This window comes from Sinocyclocheilus rhinocerous, unplaced genomic scaffold (assembly GCF_001515625.1).
Source record: "Sinocyclocheilus rhinocerous isolate Xijiao unplaced genomic scaffold, SAMN03320098_v1.1 scaffold671, whole genome shotgun sequence".
In the NCBI taxonomy this organism is placed as follows: domain Eukaryota; kingdom Metazoa; phylum Chordata; class Actinopteri; order Cypriniformes; family Cyprinidae; genus Sinocyclocheilus; species Sinocyclocheilus rhinocerous.
This window is the reverse complement of record NW_015625021.1, coordinates 1,259,616-1,284,661: the sequence shown is the minus strand read 5'-3', so window position 1 is coordinate 1,284,661 and position 25,046 is coordinate 1,259,616. Positions and strand designations below refer to the sequence as shown.

General features: G+C 36.9%; 2 protein-coding genes across 2 annotated transcripts in view; both read left to right on the top strand.

Annotated features, from left to right (window-relative positions):
- Positions 1-688, top strand: part of LOC107747670 (echinoderm microtubule-associated protein-like 6) — a 57,617-nt gene extending 56,929 nt beyond the window's left edge. Inside the window, 1 exon segment of the mRNA XM_016562267.1 lies at positions 671-688. Coding sequence (XP_016417753.1) covers positions 671-688 — 18 coding nt within the window.
- An 8,441-nt stretch (positions 689-9,129) lies between these two features.
- Positions 9,130-13,257, top strand: LOC107747562 (protocadherin-20-like). The gene is made up of 2 exons (XM_016562147.1): positions 9,130-9,281; positions 9,998-13,257. The coding sequence occupies exons 1-2, from the start codon at positions 9,231-9,233 to the stop codon at positions 12,593-12,595; spliced, it is 2,649 nt and encodes an 882-aa protein (XP_016417633.1). The 5' UTR covers positions 9,130-9,230; the 3' UTR covers positions 12,596-13,257.
- The last annotated feature ends 11,789 nt before the right edge of the window (positions 13,258-25,046 follow it).

Sequence of the window (25,046 nt, the reverse complement as noted above, 5' to 3'; positions counted from 1 at the left end):
TCAGCTTTGATCACAGAAATAAATTATATTTTAAAATATATTAAAACAGAAAACCAATATTAGAAATTGAAATAATATCTCACAATATTACATTTTTTTTCTGTATTTTTGATCAAATAAATAGAGCCTTGATGAGCAGAAGAAACTCCGTTAAAAAAATCTCACTGATCCCAAACATTAGAATGGCAGTGTACATATATATACTGTATATATATATATATTCTTCAAAAGGTGAATAGGATAAAAAGTTTCACTAAAAGATATCGCCATAATGTTTAAACACAGTATATTAAGGCAATTGTTTTGTTAATGTTGTTGTTGTTTATGCAAATTATATACAGTATTTATTATTGGCAGCACAACTGTTGCCAACATTGATAATTCTAATAATAAATCAGTTTTTTGTAACTAATTTCAAAAAGTGAGACTTTCATATATTCTAGATTCATTACATGTAAAGTAAAACATTTAAAAAGTTGTTTTTGTTTGTTTTAATTTTTATTACAAATATATTATAAATTTGCATAAACAAAAATATATATTTATTAAGATACATTTATTATTAACCCTATTAAGCTTGAATGGTTTGTTTTAGATAATTTAATAAATAAATATTACTACTACTATTACTACTACTATAATATTACTAATGGTTATAATTTCTTCACAGGCCGAACACAAGCATTAAATACATGTAAGTCAATTGTTTTGGATTACAAGTGTTCTGAAATATAAATGTTATCTAATTTAATTTTCAATCATTTGTATAAATTCCTAAAACATAAATCTGAACATTTGATGAAGCCAAGTTCAGAATTATTGGTTCATTTTGTTAACATATTAGGGTTAAAAGATTTTGGATTCTTTTAATCAGTATATAAATCGGAAAAGTCAACAGGATAAATAAATAAACAAACAAATAAATAAAGGCGAATGAAAATTTTCATATGCATTGATTTGGCATATTAAATGCAAAGTTGACTGGAAGGAAGAAATTGGGTAGGAAAAGGTGCACGAGCAACAGGGATGACCGCAAGCTTGAGAGTAGAGGTCTACACGGGTCCAACTAATTTTACAAGTTGAAAGTTACAAAACAACACACGCACAGCGCTGACTGACTCTGATAACGGCTGGGTGTTCTCCGAGTCCGATCGACTCGGGTATTACACACAATGTTAAACAGACCCGGGACCCGAAGTAATAGATTGGGACCCGACCCGGACCTGGCTGACCATTTAACATATAGCCCTGAACCCGTACGGATCCCGGGTCCTCAGGTCTCGGGTCCTCTGTGTAGACCTCTACTTGAGAGTACTATCAAGCAAAGCCGATTCAAACACTTGGGAGAGCTTCACAAGGAGTGGACTGAAGCTGGAGTCAGTGCATCAAGAGTCACCACGCTCAGACGTCTTCAGGAAAAGCGCTACCAAGCCACTTCTGAAAGCATCAAGAGTCACGTCAGACGCCTTCAGGAAAAGAGCTAACAAACCACTTCTGAAACAGAAACAACGTCAGAAGCATCTTACCTGGGCTAAGGAGAAAAAGAACTGGACTGTTGCTCAGTGCTCCAAAGTCCTCTTTTCAGAGAAAAGTAAATTTTGCATTTCATTTGGAAATCAAGGTCTGGAGTGGAGGAAGACTGGAGAGGCACAGAATCCAAGCTGCTTGAAGTCCAGTGTGAAGTTTCTGAAGTCAGTGATGATTTGGGTGCCGTGACGTCTGCTGGTGTTGCTCCACTGTGTTTCATCAAGTCCAAAGTCAATGCAGCTGTCTAGCAGGAGATTTTGGAGCACTTTATGCTTTCATCTGCTGACAAGCTTTATGGAGATGCTGATTTCCTTTTCCAGCAGGACTTTAGCACCTGCCCACAGAGCCAAAACCACTTCTAACTGGTTTGCTGACCATTATAAATAAATAATTACATGTACTGAATAAATCCCCCTAAATACATAAATGAATCTTCCAAATAAAATACATTTTCTAAACAAATAAATCAACAAATTAAATAAATGCATGTATCCCCCATTCAAATAAATTTGCTAAATAAATAAACAAACCACCTTCCCCACAATAAAATAAATGTAGTAAATAAATAAATAACTTCCCCAATAAAATTAATTTACTAAACAAATAAAATAAATTCCCCAATAAAATCAATGCACTAGATGCACTGAGACCCTGCAGCATCTGAATGCAGATGCAGACGTTTGCTCTGATGAATCACAGACACAGCTGTACAAACACTCCAGGTCACGTCAGGTGGTTCTGGCTCGTTAGCTCACATGGCTTTAAAATGTCCCACTGAACGAAGCGTTTGAGACACAGCTCATGCATAAGTGCTGCTACATTAATGTTTCACAGACTTAAATAACACATCCAGCTCAGTCTAGAGCCAATGCAACTCATGCTGTATGATGTGAGAAATTAAGAGAGAGAGAGAGAGAGAGAGAGAGAGAGAGAGACAGAGAGAGAGGACTTCATATTTTTCAGGTCAAACGTTGCAAAGGTTTCCAGGTCAGGGTTATTATAGATAACTAAAACTGAAACCTTTAATAATTATAACAATAATAATATGTTTCATTTGAAAATGTAAGTGCTAAAATAAATAAAAATAAAAATAAATTGTAAAAAAAAATAAATAAAATAAAAATGAAGAAAAATAAAAATGTCAAAAACACAATATAATTACTAAAACTTTAACTTGATTTAGCACATTTAGTTTAACTTTATTTGCTAAAATAAACTAAAACAAAATTAAGAAATGAAAAATAAATATAAATAAAAATTAAATTAAAAATGTCAAATTTAAAAGATTAAGAATATTTTAAGAAATGCAAACAAAACTAATAAAAATTACAAAACCACAAAAAATTAGTACAACTTTAACTAAAATTGTATTAAAATTGAAAATATAAAAAGTAAAATAATTCAAAAATAATAAAAAAATAATAAAAAATGTAAATGCCAAAAACATAAAATTACTGAAACTTTAACTTTATTTAGCACATCAAGGTAAACATTTAGTTGAACCTAATTTGCTAAAATAATTTAAAGGAAATGTAAAAAATTGTTTATGTTTGATTTTATAAATTTTTTATTTTTTTCATTTAAAATATTTAAAACAAAATGAATAAAAATCAAAAAACACAAAATTACTGGCCTGGTTCCTGCGGATGTGTTTCTCATGTTCTGAGCTCTGCTGTCAATGTAGCTTAAAGGCGCTTTAATTAAACTGGAGCACAAAGTACGGTGACTTCTGGCCTGAAATCTAACGCAACATTCGCTGCGTTTACTGGCAATCAGTTTCCAACGTACAGCAGCGTCTCTGTGTCCTTAAGCCACCATTAAATGAGATCAAATACACACTCTTACACACACACACACACACACACACAAACACTCACTCTCACACACACACACACACACACACACACACACACACAACACTCACTCACACACACACACACTCACTCTCACACACACACACACAAACACACACACACACACACACACACACACACACACAGCAAACAGAAGAGCAGCCCACATGCCCGCGTCTCATTTTCTGAATAAATAAAACCATACGGCTGATGAAAGTGTGTAAATGCATTCAATGCAGATTTCATTTTCATCTCAGCACTAACAAACAGTACTTTAGAGTACCAGAGAGTCCTACTGAGATCAATATGGTAATCATTCAATACACATACCAGTATTTTTGTAGTTTTGTTTTAGTATCAGTTACATATTACAGTTAATTTTTTTCAATTAGATTTTATTTGTATATTTTTTTATATGAAAAATTAATTTTCAGTTGTTTCAGTTAAACTTTTGTTGTGATTAATTAATTTAAAAAAAAATTTTAATATGTCCATATACTGTAGGTTTTAGTGCTTAAAGTGTGTGTGTGTGTGTGTATTACTACATTTTATAAGCTACATCTTATGCAATTATATGAAAATGTATTCATATTCTTATTTATTTTTCATAATCTCACATGCATTGTTCTGTATGGTGTTTGTGTCATAAAGACATGATTTGACCTGTGAACACGCAGCTGAAGCTCTGAGAGGTGTGAGATCTGGATCCGCTGATGTTCTGCATCCTCACGCCGTTCAGTGCAGCTTCACTCGCTGAAGAGCAGAAATACGGTTAGCAGAGCAAACGAAAGGCGACCGCAGTGTTTTCTAGCTCAGCTGTAGTGCAAACCCACATGAGTTCTGTTACTTCTGTGACGCATATGTGGATTTTCTGCGCGAGGGCGCCCTCTGGCCACCAGTATGAATGAAACACACATTACATGTGTTTATAGCGCTCAATAATGGCCAGTCTGTCCTGTACGGAAGAGGATTATACGGTGGCCGAGAGAGCTCAACGCGCTGCAACTTAAGATCCTTATTTGGTTGTGTTGTGAGGATTTGCAGCGCGTTTCTTCATTTGCATGTGTTGTGAGGATTTGCAGCGCGTGTGTTGTCAAACTGATGAAGATGTTTTCTTAATTTGCTGGTGTTTTTTCAATTTGCATGTGTTTTCTTAAGTTGCAGCGCGTTGAGCTCTCTCGGCCACCGTAGGATTAGGACCAAACAATAATAAAAAAATAAAGTCGTTAAATTTCTAGAAAAAACTTGAATAGGCCTATATATAATCACTAAACTAAATAAAAAAACGTATTTATTCATTTAATTTGTAAATCTATTTTTATTTTATTTAGCATAAGTGAACTTCAGGGCAAAAAATTATGAAAAAAAGACAATGCATTGACTTCCTTAACGTAATTGCACTTTTGTGAAATAGCCCTCAAAAGTACTTGACAAACTGTCTGTTGATTGATTCCTGTAAGACAGTAAACTCACATACTGTACATGCCCTGAGGGACTGAAGAGTGAGGAATGGCTGTCAGTTCTCAGCAGAGGTCTCTGGCTTTACTGGAGACGAGGCGTGCCGTCACGAAACCTCACACAAACACACACAGAGCGAGGTTACGTGACGCACACCGACCGTCACGCCTGCTGAAGAAACGAGTTCAGGACAAAAGACATTCAGAAACTCTTGAGCAGTTTCTATCTCGCCATTGTTACTTCTGTTGTTTTCGTAGCATAAATGTGTTCAAAATTTAGTCATTAGAACTTAAAAAAATAAAAGAATTTTCGCCTTATGTGTACTAGTAAACAAACATTGTAATACACCAACAATTCATTTATAATAGTATTTTTTTATTTTTTTTTCCGAACAGCATTTTGATGAACTTGGATATTTTTATAGCATCAAGATACTATTATTTCCTGTTTCATTTCAATTTTAAATTTTGTTGTGTTTTTGTATTTTTTTATTTCTTAATTTTTCTTAATTTTATTTCAGTTTTAGTTTTAGTTATTTTAATAGATCAAGTTAAACTAAACTGAAATGTTCCTTTGGCTACTAGCTGCACTCTTAAAAATAAAGGTGCTTCACGATGCCATAGAAGAACCTTTTTGTCTAAATGGTTCCATAAAGAACCTTTAACATCTGAAGAACCTTTCTGTTTCACAAAAGCTTCTTTGTGGCGAAAGAAGGTTCTTCAGATTACAAAAAGGTAAGAAAGAGATGGTTCTTTAAAGAACCTTTGACTGAATGGTTCTTTGTGGAACCAAAAATGGTTCTTCTATGGCATCGCTTGAAGAACCTTTTGAAGCACCTTTATTTTTAAGAGTGTGGAATAAAAGTTTTTATGAATTCATTTAATTTAACCAAAAATATAAAACTGAATTTTTTATTTTTTGCCTAATGTTCTAGTAAACACATTTGTTCTTTTCCCCCTTTTTTCATTTTCTGTTTATCCCCAATTCAATTTTTTTTCAATATTTATTTCAATTTTAATTTTAGTTAAATTTTTAGCAAATTTGTTGTGTGCTTTCGTCATTTTTCTTAGTTATTGTTTTTTTTAAATGTCTAAATATGTATTACTTTTATTTCAATTTTAGTTTAGTTATTTAGTAATCAAGTTAAATGACACAAAAAGTAATGCTGTTTTGGCAACTATCTGAAATAAAATGTTTTAAATTTCAGTTAACTAAAAATATAATCATTCTGGCCTAAGGGTTCTATAAACACATATCATATTCTTTGATAAACATATTTATTTGTTGTCTGAACTGCAGCATGATAAGCTTGTATATCTGAAATGAAAGGTTACGAGCAGTAACAGATATCTGGTGTTGCAACACTTTCTGTAACTGACTGAACGAACGTATCCTGGCCTGCAGCTAAAACGATAACCAATGTAATTATAGGGAGTATTTATATAAGAGCTGGTTGCTCAGGTGAATCTGAATTAGATCCAGATATTTGAGCTCATTTCTGCTTTGTGGTTTTAATGTGTGCAGGTGAGATTTCAACGACATCGTTTCACAATCCACTATTCATGACTTGCACATTGTGTAAACTTGTACTGTAGTAAATACAAGAGTTAGTGTGCAAACCATGAATGGCACGTCTTGACGCTTCATATTTGAATGTACAAAAAGTGTTACCTTGCCAAAGCACTGACAGAGCCCACTGATCTAATGGCGTTGTTGAGCGCTCCAAATGCAAACTTTGCATGCAACAATCAGGCAGCAATTGACAGCACTCTGATCTAGTGGCATACAGGCATCGTCAGATTGACAGTACTCTAGCCTAATAATGTTGGGGGATCCAGTGGGGGCGGCAGTCATATTTCAGGGTGACCGTGCCTCTCTTTATCACAACCCTGCTAAAAGTGCAATTACGTGCGCTAATTGGCGCCCCTTCAGCTGGTGGCGCCCTAGGCGACCGCCTAGCTCGCCTATGCCTAGAAACGGCCCTGACGTGAATGCAAAAGAGATTTAAGAACTACAGCAAAGGGAAGATTTCCAGCACAAATGATTTAAATTGTCTTCAATGGAAAAAAGAAAATTGATTTGGAATGACATCAAGATGAATTAACAAAGGCAGAATTTTTATAAAAATTCAAATTATTTTTAATTTAATTTTATTGTTTTATTTAATTTTAAATATTTAATTATTATATTTTTTTTTTTTTCATTTTCTGTTTCCATTTTTTTAGTTCAGTTTTTAGAACTTTTTTTCTTGGATACATACAAATGGTAAGGAACATTCCGTTTTAGAATTTTGCAAACATTTTGGGAATGTTAATTTTGAATGTTCTCTGAACGTTCTGAAACATGTACAGTAGTAACATTTAAAAAATGTTATATGAACATCCAATGAAAACATTTTAGAAATGTTCCATAACATTGTCGTACAAACACTTTGAGAACATTAGTAAACAAAGAGCGCTGAACTAGCATTCTATGAACGTTACTGGAAGAAATTTTGTTCATAATTTTGAGGACCTTTCCTTGTCAGTGTTGTTTTAGTATCAATGAGATATTATTATACTGTTTCTTTCTTTCTTTCTTTTTAATTGAATTCATTTTTATTTTTGTATTGTCCGTTTGCATTTTAATTGAAAAGTTTTAGCAATTTTGTTGTGGTTTTTGTCATTTTTATTAGTTATCAAAAAGTTCTTCTGAATGTTTTCGAAACATTCAGTTTTTTAAAATATTTTTTTCTTGGATATGTACAAACGTGCCATTTTACAATTTTGCAAACATTAGGCGAAAATTACTTTTGAAAGTTCTCTGAATGTTCTTAAATGCAGTAACACTTACAAAATGTTAGATGAACATCCAACTACAATGTTTCAGAAATAAAACGTTCCCTAAACAATGTATACATAACATTTTTGTGCAAATGTTTTGAAAACATTAGTAAAGACAGATTGAACAAACGCTCTTTTAATGTTTGTTCATAACTTCGAAAGAACCTTGCCATAATGTTCCTTGTTACCTGCACAGGTGTTCTGAGGGGTTTCTCACTGGTTCAAGTCCTGCACCTTGAAGTCTGTGATTTTCTGGTTTAGATATGGCACAGCTCCACTTCCGGTGTACATCTGTGAGGTTTTTCCTCCACCAGCAAGACAAAAACCCTAACACAAATGTATCAATTTTAAACATCATGTGATGCAACGTCTTATTCAAATGGGATTGTGTGTAATCAGAGCTACAGCTCATGTGCTTGTGTGTGGTGACTCTGCTGATGTCAGATGGTCAATATGTTCTCAATCACGGCCAGCATCTGTTGAGGAGGTTAAAAACGCTCAGATTAAGACGAGTTGATTTGGTGAAGGTTACACTGATGGTTCAGATTCTTCCTTCTGTAATCCTCACATCATCAGCTGATCAACTGATGCTCTGGAAAGCAAGAAAAATGATGGAAATGCAACGGTTAACAAATAAACAAGCATTTGGTAATTGTTCAGCAAGTGTGACCGAGACAAAGAAAGTGAGTCATATTTACTCTCAGCTTTGGTGAGATTTATGTAAATGGAGGATTAATGTAATCTCAACTGCAGGGCTGCAAACGCATATCTGCTCTCTTCTGCTTCCCTTCCTGCAGGAAATTATTGTTTTGTTACAGCAAGGCTGATCATCTGCACTGTCTAATTACTCATACGCTCTAATGCACATTTGTATCTACACTACAGTACATTTCATGAGGGTCTCTGATTATTTTTTTAATCTCTAAAGAAATGTCTAGACAAAAAAAGTTCTTGATAAGAAGCATATTCTATGCTGAATCCAGATTTTTCTTTCTCTGTGTACATAATCATATACATTAGATTTAATATTTAAAAAATAATTACATTAGTTTAATAATTTAGCATCCACTTTTATGCAAAGTGACTTATAATACCACAAGCTTATTATTATTATTATTAGCATAGTTATATTCATTCAGAAACGTAGAGAAAGCGGAATTTATATTATTTGCTAAATTATATGCATTTAGAATTGTTGAGAAAGTAGAACAGCCTACGTATTATCAGCATTATTATCTTTCATGTCATGCTGATGATTTGTTCTTAACCGCAAGAAAAAATAATAATTCTGTCCAAAACTATTTAAACGTCTAAAAAACGTTTAACTTGCAAATGAGTTGTTTTTAGACACACCTCCTGGCTCTGCGTCAACGCTGGTTGGTCGCGCCGACCCTCATTAGCATGCGGTGGGCGTGTCCGCAGCCTGTCTGTCAGATGAATGAGTAGAGCGCTTCAGTCGCGCATCGGGCAGCGAGCGAGAACTCAGCCGCTCACCGGCGCTCAGAATGCGGCTGCTACTGTGAACTCATCCCGCTCCCGTTCCCTGTGACGCCAACACTGAACGGGAAACATGTGGAACACTAAAAGAGGAACCTGCCTGCACAGCAAAGGAGAGTTATGGGTAAGTTTTTTACACTCATGAAAACGGCATTTATCATGACAGCGAATTCTCTTAACAGCAAATAATTGGTAACTCTTTAAAATATCTTTAAATTATATAATCTAAAATTATTATATAATCCAAATTCATCCGATTACTTAGATAGATGAATCAAAGTCGTATTTGGAAGGATTGTATAATAAATTTGAATCATTGTTTTATGTTAAAAACAAATTATTCAAGGATATTCAATGATTCATAAAGCACGTGTGAGCATATAGTGTTATGATTTCGTTTGCAGGTTCATTGCAGTCGCTTGTGATATCCATATTTTCTGTCAAAATATCTTTGTTATTAGTTAAAATTGTGGTACCACCACTCTCATCCAAATACATAGAGAGAGAGAGAGAGGGTGAGAGAGAAACTATATGTTGAAGCTACGACAGAAATTATAGTTATCATGGTAAATAATTTGGTAAATATTTTGTCATATCAGTAAGGGTGGATTTTAGATTTAGTCCAACCATCTTCCCAGCACACACATACAGTACCGTTAAACCCAACTGCTTTTGATGTGCTTAATGAATCATTTATATGCAAAAGATGTATGCAGTAAATATATATATACATTGCTTCCTTGACCATTTTCATATATACTTGCCATTTGATTTTAAAAGTATGATGCTTTTTACTTATACTTCTGTTGCTTAATATAGTTTTTCTGTTATTTAATTCAGGGTTTGTTCATCCTCCTCTTGTACACCAGTCCCCTCTCCTGCTCGTCAAATTTCAGTCACCTCATCTATAAGATAAAAGAAGGATTACCTAAAGGGATACTCATAGGGGCTATCGGTGCAGACTTAAAATTGGATCTTTCTGTCAATCCTCCTCGTTCATTCAATCTGGAGCTAAAGATGGCCAGCCAGCAGTACGTGAATCTGAATAACACGACGGGGGAGCTGTTCACATCTGCCGTGGAGATTGACAGAGAGGCTCTGTGCGCGGAGTCCCACGAGGGCCAGGGCTGCGCAATCTTTCTGGACGTGCTAATCCTTCCTCAACAGTACTTTCAGCTGGTTAAGGTTAAAATTCTTATTGAGGATGTGAATGACAACCGCCCGCATTTCCCCGTTGACGAAATCAGGGTGTCTGTGCCGGAGAACGCACCTGTTAACGCAAGGTTTGCGGTGGAGCAATCCGCAGTGGATCCTGACATCGGGATTCACAGCGTTCAAACATACTGGCTTGTTAATGACTATGGAGTTTTCACATTAGACGTAGAGGAGAACGAAGGCGGTGAACTGACGCCCTTTCTCATCATTACCGAGTCTCTTGATAGGGAGACACAAGCTGAGTATGTGACTGACATTATAGCCGAGGACGGAGGCTCTCCGCCGCTTCTAGGCACTGCAACTCTGAGGATTATCATCACGGATGTCAACGACAACTGCCCCAAGTTTACAGAGTCGCTAGTGAACGTTACTCTTTATGGAAACGCTACTAAGGGCATGCAACTGGCTCGTCTACAAGCCTACGATCCAGACGAGGGAGCCAGCGCTTTGATCAAGTATGCCTTCAGCGAACGGGTCACCCAGGAAAGCAGAATCCTGTTTCATTTGGATACAAACACTGGGGTTCTTAAACTAGCAGGAAAGATTGACAACAACACCGGAAAACTCTACAAACTAATCGTGCTGGCCAATGGGCCGACTTGTATTCCAGAAGTTGCAACGGTTACCGTTCACGTAATCAAACAGCTCTCCGGGCCTCCGGCGGTTATCCCACGTTACATTGCTTCTGAGAAGGACGGTGTTGTGAGTTTAAGTGAATCAGAGCCACTGTTTTCACCCATTGCTTTTTTTACCATCAAAAACACCGAGCCACAACAGAAGATAGAGTGTCTTCTTGAAGGTGCAGGTCCTTTTAGGCTTGTACCGTATAAGCAGTTTAAAAACGAGTACCTGCTTGAGACCACCGAGCTATTGGATTATGAGCAGCAACAGGATTATGAAATGGTTGTTGTGGTTCATAACTCTCATGGATTAGTAGTGAACACCGTAGTGAAAGTCCACGTGTTGGACGTTAACGACAACACTCCGGTTTTCAAGCAATCTTTCATTGACATCACAGTGGAGGAGAACAACCCACCAAATACATTCCTCGCTCAGCTTCAGGCCACCGATGCAGACAGTGAAAGCAGAGGCGAGGTGTATTACCTACTCGGTGCCGACGCTCCCACCATTTTTGACTTGGATAGGTCAACCGGGGTACTGACAGTGTCCACTTCTCTTGACCGGGAGGAAAAGGAGACGTATCGTTTCATGGTGCGAGCCGTAGACCGTGGCACGCCGAGAAAGGAGTCAATCGCCACTGTGATTATCACCGTCCAGGATCGGAATGACAACAGTCCAAGGTTCATCAACAAGGACTTCACCTTCTTTGTGCCAGAGAACTTTCCAGGTTTTGGGGAAATTGGCGTTCTTACTGTCACAGACGCGGATGCTGGGGAGAACGGCTGGGTGGCGTTGTCCATCCTTAATGGGAGCGACATCTTCGTAATTGACACCGGACGAGGAGCGTTGCGAGCCAAGACCCCTCTGGACCGGGAGCAACAGGGAACGTATTACGTTTGGATCGAGGCAATTGATGGAGGCGAACCTGCTCTTTCTTGCATCACAATGGTGACTGTTCTCCTCCTGGATGTCAACGATAACCCTCCAACTGTTCTTTTCCCCCAGTCCAACCAGTCGTTCATGTTGGTACTTCCCAACACGCTTCCGGGAACGTCTATAACGGAGGTTTACGCGGTGGACCGGGACACTGGAATGAATGCTGTTATTGCGTACAGCATCATCAAGAGAACGGATGGAGAGCCAGGCTCGTTTGACATCGACCCCTACACGGGAAACATCACCTTGAGGAAAGCCTTGAGCAATCGAGGCCTCTACAGTTTGTGGGTCAAAGTCAGAGACCATGGTCAACCAGAACTCTACTCTACCGTACTGGTCAACCTGTTTGTGAATGAAACAGTCAGCAATGAGACCCTCATTCAGAGTTTGTTGCCCAGAAGTGTAGATATTGACCATGGTGAGCTTCCTCCAGATAAGGAAGGGAGGAAGGGAGAACAAGTGCCAAACATGTGTGGCGAGTACCAAGTGTTACTGCTTGCACTGACAGCTACCTGCCTGGGATTGTTTCTGACCGTTGTGTCGTTGGTGACATACATTTGCTGCAAGAAAAGAAAACCGAAAAAGAAGAGGTTAGACATTGAGATTCCTTTAAAACTCAACCATGAAATGGTGGACAAGAACCCAATGGAGATTTCAAACATCTGACACGGCAACTGCTTGTACTGCCCAAATTAATCTGTTTACAGTGTGTTTTGTGCATCTTAATATCTCTTAAGTATATGATTAGAAAATACGATGTATATATTGTGCATACAGTATGTTTTATAACTACGATGAAATCTACAAATATATATATATTGACAAGATCGTTGCGAAAGATTTTGCTATTTGCATTTGCTGCCCAACATGCTTTTAATGTAATTTATCTTACAATGGTGCCCTCGGCAGTGTGTTGTGTCAAATTGTCAACCCTCTTTTATATGCCTGTCTCTGAAGTCCAATGCACTTCTCTACAGGAACATCGTTCTCCCCATGGCAAGCTGTTCGCTTTCAGATGTAATGCTCCTTATGTTTGTCACCACCCTTCTGAAAATGAAGTCCAAAGGAGATGAGAAATCAATGCCGCATTGATTCCTCAACTGTTTCTCAGTTATTAACAGGTGTTGTTGGACATTTTGTGTTTTCTGTAGGATACTAGGCTGGTGTGCAATGTCCTAATGAGTTTCTTTAACCTTAGAATGGCTTGGTTCCTCCAAATGGTTTGTTCAGATCTGTTTGTGATGGCTTTTGTGCACTCAGCTCAAAAGCTTTCTTCAAAGCAGCTAAGTCTACATTTCTCTGATCTCATTTCTGTGTAAGCAAAGAATTTGTGAACATTAAAGTGCTTTATTTTCTTATTAATAGCTTGGATATGATGTTCTTTCATGAATTATAGAATAAACCAGTATTAGATGTGGACATGACTCAGCAGCTGTGTTGCAGCAGTCGTTGCTCAAAAAGTTAATCATAAGTAATTTAATCATAAGGAGAATTCAAAACCCATCTCAGTGGTTGATTTGACTGTGTCTATATGTCGTTTATACAAGTAAATTGAAGTGCTTTCTTTCTTGGAATGTGTTTGTACACACAGTATTGCAGTTTTCTTTGGAAAATATATAATGCAAAGGGTTATCAGGAAAATGGCTTATCAGTCTTATCGGAGACCAAATCGCAAAGTTATTTACATTGAAAAATGGCATTCAGTGAATCAAGATGAAGATATAGTAGTGTGCTGCTGGTGCCAAAAACATTGAAAAAGATCTTGTGCGATTATATTCTACTACAGAACTTTCATATATGTGCATCAACACATGAAAGTTGAAGTCAAACGATGTTAATTTCACCTTAATCATGTTCTTTTCAAGCAGATAGCATTACGCAAAGCATTTGGAGAGCCTTTTGGTTGTGGTGTGGTTGGCATCTCATTCTGCTCTTTCTAATCTACCTCTTTGTGTCGGACCAATAAGATGGCTTCTCCAGAGTCCCGACCCATTACAGAGGTCAGATCGGGAGTGTGTGTTTAGCTTGTCATCGCTCGTGGAACACCATTCAGCTCTCTAAAACAGACAAGCATGGCATGGCCACTCGCCACTTCTATTATTCCAAAAACCAGTTTGGTTTCATTTTTCCCTTTCTCTCTCTGGAAGTCTCTGAAACGCTCACAATGGAAAGCAGTCATTTAAAACCACAAGAAGCCGGAGGACATATAATGTATCGAGGCTTTGCAGTGCACAGGTTGCGTGTAGGGCCTGTCATCTGGGGTCAGGTTCACCGCTTAATCTGCTTACTTCACCAGCAACATGTGTTCACAAACCAGCGGGAGACTGAAATCCACCAGCACGCATTTAAGAACATCTTCATCTGTGGGTCAAGATCAAGCTTCAGATTAAAGAAAAATTATTATGTTGCACATTATTAAATTCTTTGAAACTGGTGGTGTTAGCAATGCCAAGGTCATGGGTTCGATTCCCAGGGATATTTATATAATAGATTCCCCAAATACACTGTAGTTTGCTTTAGATAAAAACATTTGTCAAATGCATAAAAGCATTACTGTAGCATGGTAACCAAACCTAAGAGAGCCTTGACATTGCCAGTGATTTAAAGTGACCAGAAATCATTTATTTTTAATGAGTTAATCTGAGTGGAGAGCGTGAGCAGTGTTGGCTTATTTGCATAAAGTTAAACTCTTCTCAACATTGTTGCATCAGCAATGGAATTTGAAGTTGACTTTCTGACTGAAGTTGTTCAAAGTCAACTTCACAATGCAATGTTTTGATGAGCGGCATGAGTTCAAAGTCACATAAACAGTATATAAAAAGCAGTCTAAACAGCTTCTTTGATTATCAAAGGAACATTCAAGTTCTGTCAAAATATGCCACTCGCTGTATAGACATACATATATTGGCTGAACTGTTTCAGAAGTCATATCACATGAGCTCCGCTGTCTCCACTCCCATTACCTGACATGACAAAATGAAAATGACAAAAAGAAATTAATAAAAAAAACATTAACTTTGAAGTAATTCGAGATTTATATCAAGAAAATGTGAGTGATGTTTGTGCAAAATTCAACACCATCATGATGCAAGGGTGTTGCTATGCAGTTTCTAAGGTGTTCTGAGTTTTTTTAGTGCGTTGCTATGTCCCAGTTACTGGGCCATTTTTATGTGGTTACTTACTGGCCCAATTACATTTACATTCATGCTTTTAAAAATGCAAAGTGACTTACATTGCATTAAAGGTATGCATTTACATTTTTTCAGTTCTTGTTTTCTCTGGAAATCAAACTCATGACCTTGGTGTAGGTACTAGTGCCATGCACTACTGTTTTAGCTACAGGAAAACCCCAATGACATTTACATTTATGTAATTTGGCAGACGGTTTTATTCAAAGCAACTTACATTGCATTCAATGTATACATACAGCTCTTGCTTTCCCTTGACCTTCTACTGTTTGAGTTAAAGGAAAGCCCCAATTACATTTACATTTTTTTGCATTTAACAAACACTTTTATCCAAAGTGACTTACATTGCATTCACATGTACATTTCATCACGAAAGCCCCAATTACTTTTACATTTATGCTTTTAACGCTTTTTATCCAAAGCAACTTACATTGTATTCAAGGTAAACATTCTATCAGTTCTTGTTTCCCTGGGAAACGAACCCACAACCTTGGTTTTACTAGTGTCATGCTCTGCTGTTTGGGCTATAGGAAAACCCCAATTACATTTACAATAATGTATTTAAAATATGCTTTCATGCAAAGCAACTTTGCATTCAAGGTAAACATTCTATCAATTCTTGTTTCCCTAGGAAACGAACCCACAACCTTGGGTGTACTAGTGCCATGCTCTGCTGTTTGAGCTATAGGAAAACCCCAATTACATTTACAATAATGTATTTAAAAGATGCTTTCATGCAAAGCGTATACATTTGATCAATTAATGCATTGCCTGGGAATCAAACCCATGACCTTGGCATTGCTAATGGCATGATCTAATGTTTGAACTACAGAAACACAAATCAATTAAAGTCTCTAGACATGGTTCAGGTCTCAGATTTCTCTGCCCATTTTATAGTCTACCAGGTGAAGTTGATTGTTAAGAAAAATAACAGCACTGCAACAAGCTTCGGGATTTGATGCCTGTAGCATAATCTAAAGTTTAATAACGTTAGAGGTTTGTTCAAATCACTAACCCTAAATATGAGCAATAATAACTGATGCTTTATTTAGCAAACACAACTGAAAACTATGCTGCGCTGATTCAGTAAACACATCTAAATACATTCAGATCACAGAAATCACATCCCTGTGGAGCAGTTAAATATCTCTAATAGAAGAATATGTCATACTACAGAAGGACATCTTATTATGCAAGAACAAAATAAGTGTGCAGCCTCTCAGTGAGTTTTGTTACTCAATATGTCCACTACGATAGGGTTTGATCGGGTCACATTTAATCTGAGCTTTCCTCTGTGTTGATTACTCATGTCACTCTATAAGTATGTGTGTATATTCTCACTCTTCCAGCATACAATCGGCTTTCCTCTCCGCTTTCCCACCTGGCCAGACGGTTATGTGCCTCTCGTGGCCCCAGACGGCCCTCCACATCTGCTCAACGGCGACCAACACAAACAGAACATTAGCCTGGAGACGTACGGCCTGATTGCGCTCGTTGTAGTGATGGAGGACCTGTGAGAGACCCACAACAAACAGCCTCTGATTAATAAAATACACTTTATTCCCTTTCTGCTCCAGCTCTCCGATTGCTGCTTTGAGTGAAATGTGCAGCTACTAAAAAGAGCTGTTCAAATTTAATTAAGGCTCTTTTGTCCGTTGGGCTTATAGTGTTTAAAGTACAACTGCTATCATTTTTCTTGGTGTTGAGTTTGCATGCAATATCATTTTCTCCAATCTTGGCACTGTAACCGCTTCTCGAAAACCTGACCAGCATGTTTTTGAAGTGGTCGGTGGCCTTTCCCGACTCTTGACACTGTTTACCATTCCAAATAACATGATAGCTTTCTACTTTGCAGACAGAAGGTGCTTCAAAATGACTCACTGCCTCTGAATCATGCGCACAGCCGCATATTTACCTTTTGGATTATGAGGTGCGACAATGCGGTTGAATCCAAACCAGAGTCAAATGTGTCTGCAAAGCAGTACATGGAAATGAGAGATGGTTACACTATAGTCGCAAGTTTGGAAAGTGCATTTTCATTGTGGCTATTAAATGACAAATGCAATTTAAAAATTTCATTTGTTGGCATTCAAAAGTTTTAATGCTCACCAAGGCTGCATTTTTGAAATAAAAAATACAGTAAAAAGTGTAACAAATTTGAAATATTATTTTAAAATAACATTACTTTCTTCTATGTTTATATATGTTAAAATGTAATTTATACCTGCAATGCAAAGCTGAATTTTCAGCATCATTACTCCAGTCTTCAGTGTCACATGATCCTTCAGAAATCATTCTGATATGCTGATTTGCTGCTCATCAAACATTTCTGATTATTATCAATGTTGAAAACAGTTTGGCTGATTCATATTTTTTGATACATTTTATTTTTAGGAATCTTTGATGAATAGAGAGCTCAAAAAATCAGCATTTATTTGAAAAAAAATATATCTTTTGTACCATTATAAATGTCATTACTGTCACTTTTGATCAATTAAATGTATCATTGCCAAATAGAAGTAAAATGTCTTTAAAAATCTTACTGACCACAAACATTTGAATGGTAGCGTACAGTATGCATACAAGATTTGAAAAAGAAATCACCTTTTTGTTCATTTACAGGCAGTTCATGCCTTACATAAAATACTGAAGACAGTATGATGGTAGCATAATCTGATGCCACCATTTGTACCTAAGTGCCAACACAACTGTTTTTGATAATCAGATGGCAACACACAGTGTCAAGTTCAAAGAATACCACTATATTGGCAAGTATGTTTTCCTAAGTGATCTGACAAAGCATTTAGATTAAAACTCACAACATAGCGTTTTCCTGTGCATATGGGGGTAAAATGATCTTATTTCCCTAATCTGGTTAAGTTAGAAACGGTTTTACTTCTTCAGTGGTAAGTGTGTTTCGTATCTGAATGTGAGTTTGCAGTGTGTTGCTGTTGTTGATCATCTACTCCACTTCTTTTGCACTGGTGAATTACGTTCAAGAAAACCAGGAACATTAAGAAAGTCATTCTATTACATATTTAAACATCTGCATTTCCCTCTAGCTCATTACTGTCAGTTTGCTTAAACTAACATCTGAACCTCAGTTAAAGCTCTAGTGAAGGTGCAAACACAGGAAATGACATCAGCCTGACCTCATAACTCACCCAATCCCCTGATCTCTCCACAAACATGATGTCCGGTCTGCTTTTCTTGGCTCTGTTGGGGGAACTACAAACATTTTTGTTATTATTTCATTACATTTCATCTGCTAATATTTTTGTAGATCAGATATGTGATATGTCTTTTACAAACATTAATTTGAAGTTTTGTTGATGGTCACGTCCTGTTGTGTGAAAGGAGTAGTTCAACCAAAAATGAACATTTCCTGAAAATGTCCTCAACCTCAGGCCATCCAAGATGTTGATGAGTTTGTTTCTTCGTCAGATTTGGAGAAATGTAGCATTGCATCACTTGCTCAGCAATGGATGCTCTGCAGTGAATGGGTGCCGTCAGAATGAGAGTCCAAACAGCTGATAAAAACATCACAATAATCAATCCACACCACTCCAGTCCATCAGTTAACATCTGGAGAAGACATCACATCCCTGTGGAGCAGTTAAATATCTCTAATAGAAGAATATGTCATACTACAGAAGGACATCTTATTATGCAAGAACAAAATAAGTGTGCAGCCTCTCAGTGAGTTTTGTTACTCAATATGTCCACTACGATAGGGTTTGATCGGGTCACATTTAATCTGAGCTTTCCTCTGTGTTGATTACTCATGTCACTCTATAAGTATGTGTGTATATTCTCACTCTTCCAGCATACAATCGGCTTTCCTCTCCGCTTTCCCACCTGGCCAGACGGTTATGTGCCTCTCGTGGCCCCAGACGGCCCTCCACATCTGCTCAACGGCGACCAACACAAACAGAACATTAGCCTGGAGACGTACGGCCTGATTGCGCTCGTTGTAGTGATGGAGGACCTGTGAGAGACCCACAACAAACAGCCTCTGATTAATAAAATACACTTTATTCCCTTTCTGCTCCAGCTCTCCGATTGCTGCTTTGAGTGAAATGTGCAGCTACTAAAAAGAGCTGTTCAAATTTAATTAAGGCTCTTTTGTCCGTTGGGCTTATAGTGTTTAAAGTACAACTGCTATCATTTTTCTTGGTGTTGAGTTTGCATGCAATATCATTTTCTCCAATCTTGGCACTGTAACCGCTTCTCGAAAACCTGACCAGCATGTTTTTGAAGTGGTCGGTGGCCTTTCCCGACTCTTGACACTGTTTACCATTCCAAATAACATGATAGCTTTCTACTTTGCAGACAGAAGGTGCTTCAAAATGACTCACTGCCTCTGAATCATGCGCACAGCCGCATATTTACCTTTTGGATTATGAGGTGCGACAATGCGGTTGAATCCAAACCAGAGTCAAATGTGTCTGCAAAGCAGTACATGGAAATGAGAGATGGTTACACTATAGTCGCAAGTTTGGAAAGTGCATTTTCATTGTGGCTATTAAATGACAAATGCAATTTAAAAATTTCATTTGTTGGCATTCAAAAGTTTTAATGCTCACCAAGGCTGCATTTTTGAAATAAAAAATACAGTAAAAAGTGTAACAAATTTGAAATATTATTTTAAAATAACATTACTTTCTTCTATGTTTATATATGTTAAAATGTAATTTATACCTGCAATGCAAAGCTGAATTTTCAGCATCATTACTCCAGTCTTCAGTGTCACATGATCCTTCAGAAATCATTCTGATATGCTGATTTGCTGCTCATCAAACATTTCTGATTATTATCAATGTTGAAAACAGTTTGGCTGATTCATATTTTTTGATACATTTTATTTTTAGGAATCTTTGATGAATAGAGAGCTCAAAAAATCAGCATTTATTTGAAAAAAAATATATCTTTTGTACCATTATAAATGTCATTACTGTCACTTTTGATCAATTAAATGTATCATTGCCAAATAGAAGTAAAATGTCTTTAAAAATCTTACTGACCACAAACATTTGAATGGTAGCGTACAGTATGCATACAAGATTTGAAAAAGAAATCACCTTTTTGTTCATTTACAGGCAGTTCATGCCTTACATAAAATACTGAAGACAGTATGATGGTAGCATAATCTGATGCCACCATTTGTACCTAAGTGCCAACACAACTGTTTTTGATAATCAGATGGCAACACACAGTGTCAAGTTCAAAGAATACCACTATATTGGCAAGTATGTTTTCCTAAGTGATCTGACAAAGCATTTAGATTAAAACTCACAACATAGCGTTTTCCTGTGCATATGGGGGTAAAATGATCTTATTTCCCTAATCTGGTTAAGTTAGAAACGGTTTTACTTCTTCAGTGGTAAGTGTGTTTCGTATCTGAATGTGAGTTTGCAGTGTGTTGCTGTTGTTGATCATCTACTCCACTTCTTTTGCACTGGTGAATTACGTTCAGGAACATTAGGAACATTAAGAAAGTCATTCTATTACATATTTAAACATCTGCATTTCCCTCTAGCTCATTTTGCTTAAATTGCTTAAACTAACATCTGAACCTCAGTTAAAGCTCTAGTGAAGGTGCAAACACAGGAAATGACATCAGCCTGACCTCATAACTCACCCAATCCCCTGATCTCTCCACAAACATGATGTCCGGTCTGCTTTTCTTGGCTCTGTTGGGGGAACTACAAACATTTTTGTTATTATTTCATTACATTTCATCTGCTAATATTTTTGTAGATCAGATATGTGATATGTCTTTTACAAACATTAATTTGAAGTTTTGTTGATGGTCACGTCCTGTTGTGTGAAAGGAGTAGTTCAACCAAAAATGAACATTTCCTGAAAATGTCCTCAACCTCAGGCCATCCAAGATGTTGATGAGTTTGTTTCTTCGTCAGATTTGGAGAAATGTAGCATTGCATCACTTGCTCAGCAATGGATGCTCTGCAGTGAATGGGTGCCGTCAGAATGAGAGTCCAAACAGCTGATAAAAACATCACAATAATCAATCCACACCACTCCAGTCCATCAGTTAACATCTGGAGAAGACGAAAGCTGTGTGTTTGTAAGAAACAAATCCATCATTAAGATGTTTTTAACTTCAAACCTTCGCTTCCAGCAAAAATACGAGTCCATAATCCATAATAACGCTTCCTCCAGTGACAAAGTCTCCTGTTGTCTCTCACATCAAAATCCACCAGCATATTTGTTTAGAGCTGTTTTGGACTGTTTTCGTTAGTAAACGGTGCTTGATCTGTGCAGATTTCTCTCCTGATTCAGACACGATGATTTTTCCTAGAGGAAGCGTTATTATGGATTATAGGCAGGCACTGTTTTCTGGAAGAAGCAGTTTATAGTTAAAAACATCATAATGAAGGATTTGTTTCTTACAAACACGCAGCTTTTGTCTTCTCCAGATGTTAACTGATGGACTGGAGCGGTGTGGATTATTGTGATGTTTTTATCAGCTGTTTGGACTCTCATTCTGACGGCACCCATTCACTGCAGAGCATCCATTGCTGAGCAAGTGATATAATACATTTCTCCAAATCTGATGAAGAGGCCTGAGGGTGAGAACATATTCAGCAAATTCTCATCTATTTCTAAAAACAGCACAGCAGATCCTGTACCGTGTGTGTGAGCGTTTGACAGCGTGCCATTCTCTTCCTTTGGAAAGTGCTGGATCTGAAATTACGTTCAATTATTAATCACGTAGACAGCAAGTAATTACTATCAGTCAGGGGCCGATCCCGTTTCCAGATTGGCCTTATAGTTCCTCCTATGCTTTGAATCCAAACAAACGTGGCCACACAATGGCACCTGGTCTCGGGTTTCACAGTCACGCACCGCGCTGGGCCGTTATGACACCGGATCCACCTTCATCTTCTCACTCCTGTCTCCGCACTTCAATAATGCATTCAGATATTATTCTCCTCCCCAAAATCTCAGCCTTTGATCTAATAGGTCTTTCAGACCCATGATGCAATAGAAAATAATCCAATCCAAGCCTTTTGATCCTGGTCCGGATTATGTTGCTGATTTCTTTCCCGTATCCCCTCCGTCTCCCTCAATATCTCTCGCTGCCTCGGTATATGTGAAGATGATGGGCTAATTCAGGGTCTGTGAAAGCTTCGTGGCTTCGTTTTAAGGCATAATGGCTGTTGTCAGAGCAGGAACGGGGCCGGAAGCCCCAGCTGCTTGTTCTCTTGTGGACTATTCATTTGTTTAGTTTGTTTAGTTAGTCATATCAAACTTTGTAACCTATTGACTACTGGTTATTGTCTGTTATTGTAAGAGAACTGAATAGATGTCATCAGCGTTTGTAAAGCTGATGGGATGTGTTGTTTATGTTGGCCATATTCACACACTGCAGATAAATAGAAAGTATTTTATGCACATCAGTACTGGAAAGTAACTATTTTAAAGGGGTCATATAATGCTACATGCACTTTTACAAGTTGTTGGAACTGAAATGTGTGTTGGCAGTGTGTGCACACAACCACACTATAATGATAAAAATCCACCCAGTGTTTTTTTTTAAATCTGGTTAAATGTTTTCCCCTTTCTCAAATCGAGCCGATCTCAGACGCCTGTCTGTGTGACGTCACACAGACAGGCACCTCCCACGATAGTTTGATTAACAGTAGCGTTTCAAATGCTACAAAAACGGCTTGATCTGAAAAGAGCTGATTTTGACAGGGTAAAAAAGGTGTTTTTTACACTACCATTTAGAAATTTTAACCAAACTATGTTACAGACTTTTCATTAAGACCCTAAAGAATCATATCAACTTGTGAAAAATGGGCATCCTATGACCCCTTTAACGTACTAAATTAATTTTATTATGGAAGCTGGTTTCCGCAACAGGTTAATTATTCTGAGTTTTAATCATGCAATTCTATCTTTTTTCTCGTGATTCTGAGTTATCTCACAATTCTGACTTTTTTTCTCACGATTAAGTTTGTATCGCATAATTCTGGCTTTTTTCTCAGGATTCTGAGTTTGTATCGCACAACTCTGACTTTTTTCTTGAAATTATAAGTTTGTATCGCACAAATTTTTTTCTTACAATTCTGAATTTGTATCACACAATTCTTTTTTTCTTACAATTCTAAGCTTGTATCGCACAATTATGGCTTTTTTCTTGTGATTCTGAGTGTGTCCTGCACAATTCTGACTTTTTTTCTCACAAATCTGAGTTTGTATCGCACTATGGAAGCCCGTTTCCGCCACTGAATAAAAAATACTTTTTATCTCACAATTCTGGCTTTTTTTCTCAGAATTGCGTGATACAAACTCACAATTGCGAGTTAAAAAGTCATAATTGTGAGATATAAACTGTTCTCAGCGAGTTTATATCTCTCAATTCTGACTTAACTCACAATTGCGTCTTATAAAGTCAGAATTGCGAGAAATAAACTTAATTCTGAGAAATAAAGTCAGAATTGCATGATATAAACTCACAATTGTGAGACAAAGTCGCAATTCTGAGAAATAGTCAGAATTGTGAGAAAAAAAAGTCAGAATTGCGAGTTTTTATCTCGCAATTGTGACTTTATATCTCACAATTCTGACTTTATAACTCGCAATTCTGACTTTTTTGTCAGAATTGTGTGATATAAACTCGCAATTGCGAGTTTATATCACACAATTCTGACAAAAAAGTCAGAATTGCGAGTTTGTATGGGCTTCCATAGTGCGATACAAACTCAGAATCGTGAGAAAAAAAGTCAGAATTGTGCAAGACACACTCAGAATCACAAGAAAAAAGCCATAATTGTGCGATACAAGTTTAGAATTGTAAGAAAAAAAGAATTGTGTGATACAAACTCAGAATTGTAAGAAAACAATTGTGCGATACAAACTTATAATTTCAAGAAAAAAGTCAGAGTTGTGCGATACAAACTCAGAATCCTGAGAAAAAAGCCAGAATTATGCGATACAAACTTAATCGTGAGAAAAAAAGTTTGAATTTTGAGATAACTCAGAATCACGAGAAAAAAGGCAGAACTGTGAGATACAAACTCATAATTGTGAGTAAAAAGATAGAATTGCATGATTAAAACTCAGAATAATTAACATGTGGCGGAAACCAGTTTCCGTCAGAATTGTGAGTTTATATCACGCAATTATGAGAAAAAAAGTCAGAATTGTGAGATTAAAAAGTCGCAGTTAACTTTTTTATTTTTTATTCAGTGGCGGAAACGGGCTTCCATAGTGCGATACAAACTCAGAATCGTGAGAAAAAAAGTCAGAATTGTGAGATAAAAAGTCGCAATAACCTTTTTACATTTTTTTATTCAGTGGCGGAAACAGGCTTCCATATCGCACAATTTGGACGTTTTTTCTCATGATTGTGAATTTTTAATCGCACAGTTCTGATTTTTTTCCCCATGATTCTGAGTTTGTATCGCACAATTCTATGTTTCACTTCAGATTTTTTTATTGCAATTTTGCATTTATATCTCACAAAGCTGCAATTCTGATAAAAAGTCAGAATTGTTAGATAAAACGTTTATCTGTTCAAGTTTGATGCGGTCACACTAATCAAGGTCTGCAATGTTTTATGCCAGATAAATGCTGCTTTGATAGATGAAACATCCATTTGATCTAATAATTAAATATTTAAAATATATTTCCCCACATTTCACCATCTTTGCAGTAGCTTAACTTCAACTGTTTTCAAAACTGTGTAATCTTTCTGCTACTAGTAACACCCTGCCCACTCTCTCAGAGCATAAAAAAACTATTCAGTCCCAATGCAGCATTTCACATCTTCTTTTGTGTGGTGAAATATTTAGTTAAACGCTGCTGTATTTAACTTTCTATAGTTTTATTAGTGGTATTTAGTGGTAATTTATGTTAAGTTTGAATTCTGTCATCCTAATTAAGTATTTATGCCAAAT

What these genes read in the sequence shown, in the direction of transcription:
- LOC107747562 (XM_016562147.1), top strand. Translation starts at nt 9,231, where the DNA reads ATGTGGAACACTAAAAGAGGAACCTGCCTGCACAGCAAAGGAGAGTTA. An exon ending in ACAGCAAAGGAGAGTTATGG is followed by an intron (nt 9,282 to 9,997) that starts GTAAGTTTTTTA and finishes TATTTAATTCAG; the next exon opens with GGTTTGTTCATCCTCCTCTT.